Raw genomic sequence first — 1475 nt, 5'->3', positions numbered from 1 at the left:
AAAGAGGCAAGTTTGGGAAAGAACCCTAAGAACGCGGCAGCACTAGCGGCACGGGCGGAACGAAGGATGAGCAAGAGTAAAGAGCTGGTCGCACAGGGTGGACACTTCCAGGTTCTAATTTTACCTTCGGACCAACTTCCGCCCTTCTGTCACCGCCCCGTCTGTGCCTGAGCCTGCACCAGAAGCCTGGTTCAGTTAGCCGGAAATGACGCACAGAAGACAGATTTCCGTACGGATGGCCCAGCCGGAAGTAGAGTCCATATGGAAGGCGCCATCTTGGTAGTCCGCCCGGGAGATATGGATCCTGAGGGAGGTCAAAAGTCTCTGGTGCTTTTCAAGCGTGCTCGCCTCTCCTTTGGCCGCTCCCAGTCATGAGTTCGCGGGTGCGGACGGAGCCCCTGCGTGGGGACCCACCGCTGTCGATCCCGGGGGACCCCTACTCGGTGATAGTGCTGCTGCGGGGCTACTCGGAGCCGCAGGGGGCCGGGGGCGCGCAGAGGGCGGACGGCTCTGTGACGCTGGTGCTGCCCACGGCGTGGGAGCCGCGGCGCGCGCGTGGAGAGGACCCCGCGGGGCTGGACACGCAGGCCGCCCTGGAGCAGGCGGGCTCGGGCCCCGTACTAGTGGACACAGGAGGGCCCTGGGCCCGAGACGCCCTGCTGACCGCTTTGGCCGCGCATGGCGTGGACCCGGACGCCGTGACCCTCGTGGTGGGCACCCACGGCCACTCAGACCACGTGGGCAGCCTAGCGCTGTTCCCCCGTGCCGCGCTCCTCGTCTCCCACGACTTCTGCCTCCCGGGGGGCCTCTACCTGCCCCACGGGCTGAGCGAGGCGTGCCCGCTGCGCCTGGGCCCGGGCCTCGAGGTGTGGGCCACGCCCGGCCACGCGGGGCTCGGTGACGTCAGCGTGGCGGTGGCCGGCACCTCCCTGGGCACAGTCGTAGCGGCGGGAGACGTGTTCGAGCGGGAGGACGACGGCGACACGTGGCGGCAGCTCAGCGAGGACCCCCCGGCCCAGGAGCGCAGCCGGCGCAGGGTGCTGGCGGCCGCCGACGTCGTGGTGCCCGGGCACGGCGGACCGTTCAGGGTCTTCAGAGAGCCCGGAGCCGGTGCAGTGCGCTGACGTGGGAGTGCGGGGTTTCAAGCACGGGCTCAGGACCCGCCGCTGAGCAGCGCCGAAGGGAGCCGTGCCTGGGCCATGAAGCCTCCCCGGGCTAGACCAGCCGGATGATCTCTGCAGAACCCCTCCCTCCCCCCAGGGACTGTGCTGAAAACACCCCAGGACCACGATCAGTGCTGCTGATCCCTCCGTGGCCAATCTCTGCTATAGAAGAGGGAAGTCCGACCACTTTCACCTCTGTTTCCAAATCTCATTTTCCTCTCCTCGGAAATGACAGGAACACCTAACTGCCTGCCACCGTATGTGTGAACGTCAAACGAAATAAAAGATAGAAAAGTATTATCCAAATATAAT

At 65.7% G+C, this 1475-nt stretch overlaps 1 protein-coding gene across 1 annotated transcript; it reads left to right on the top strand.

Annotated features, from left to right (window-relative positions):
• The first annotated feature begins 296 nt into the window (after positions 1-296).
• On the top strand, positions 297-1232 carry MBLAC1 (metallo-beta-lactamase domain containing 1). Its single transcript, XM_027876051.1, has 2 exons — positions 297-1110; positions 1147-1232. The coding sequence occupies exons 1-2, from the start codon at positions 372-374 to the stop codon at positions 1230-1232; spliced, it is 825 nt and encodes a 274-aa protein (XP_027731852.1). The 5' UTR covers positions 297-371.
• The last annotated feature ends 243 nt before the right edge of the window (positions 1233-1475 follow it).

The sequence above is a fragment of the Vombatus ursinus genome, unplaced genomic scaffold (genome assembly GCF_900497805.2).
Source record: "Vombatus ursinus unplaced genomic scaffold, bare-nosed wombat genome assembly UNPS02014810.1, whole genome shotgun sequence".
Taxonomy (NCBI): domain Eukaryota; kingdom Metazoa; phylum Chordata; class Mammalia; order Diprotodontia; family Vombatidae; genus Vombatus; species Vombatus ursinus.
This window is presented reverse-complemented; position numbering and strand designations above follow the sequence as displayed.

Excerpts from the sequence above, each read along its gene's own strand:
- MBLAC1 (XM_027876051.1), top strand. The coding sequence starts at position 372 with ATGAGTTCGCGGGTGCGGACGGAGCCCCTGCGTGGGGACCCACCGCTG. Across the intron at positions 1,111-1,146 it reads CTTCAGAGAGCCCGGAGCCG|CACGGGCTCAGGACCCGCCG; the intron begins GTGCAGTGCGCT and ends CGGGGTTTCAAG.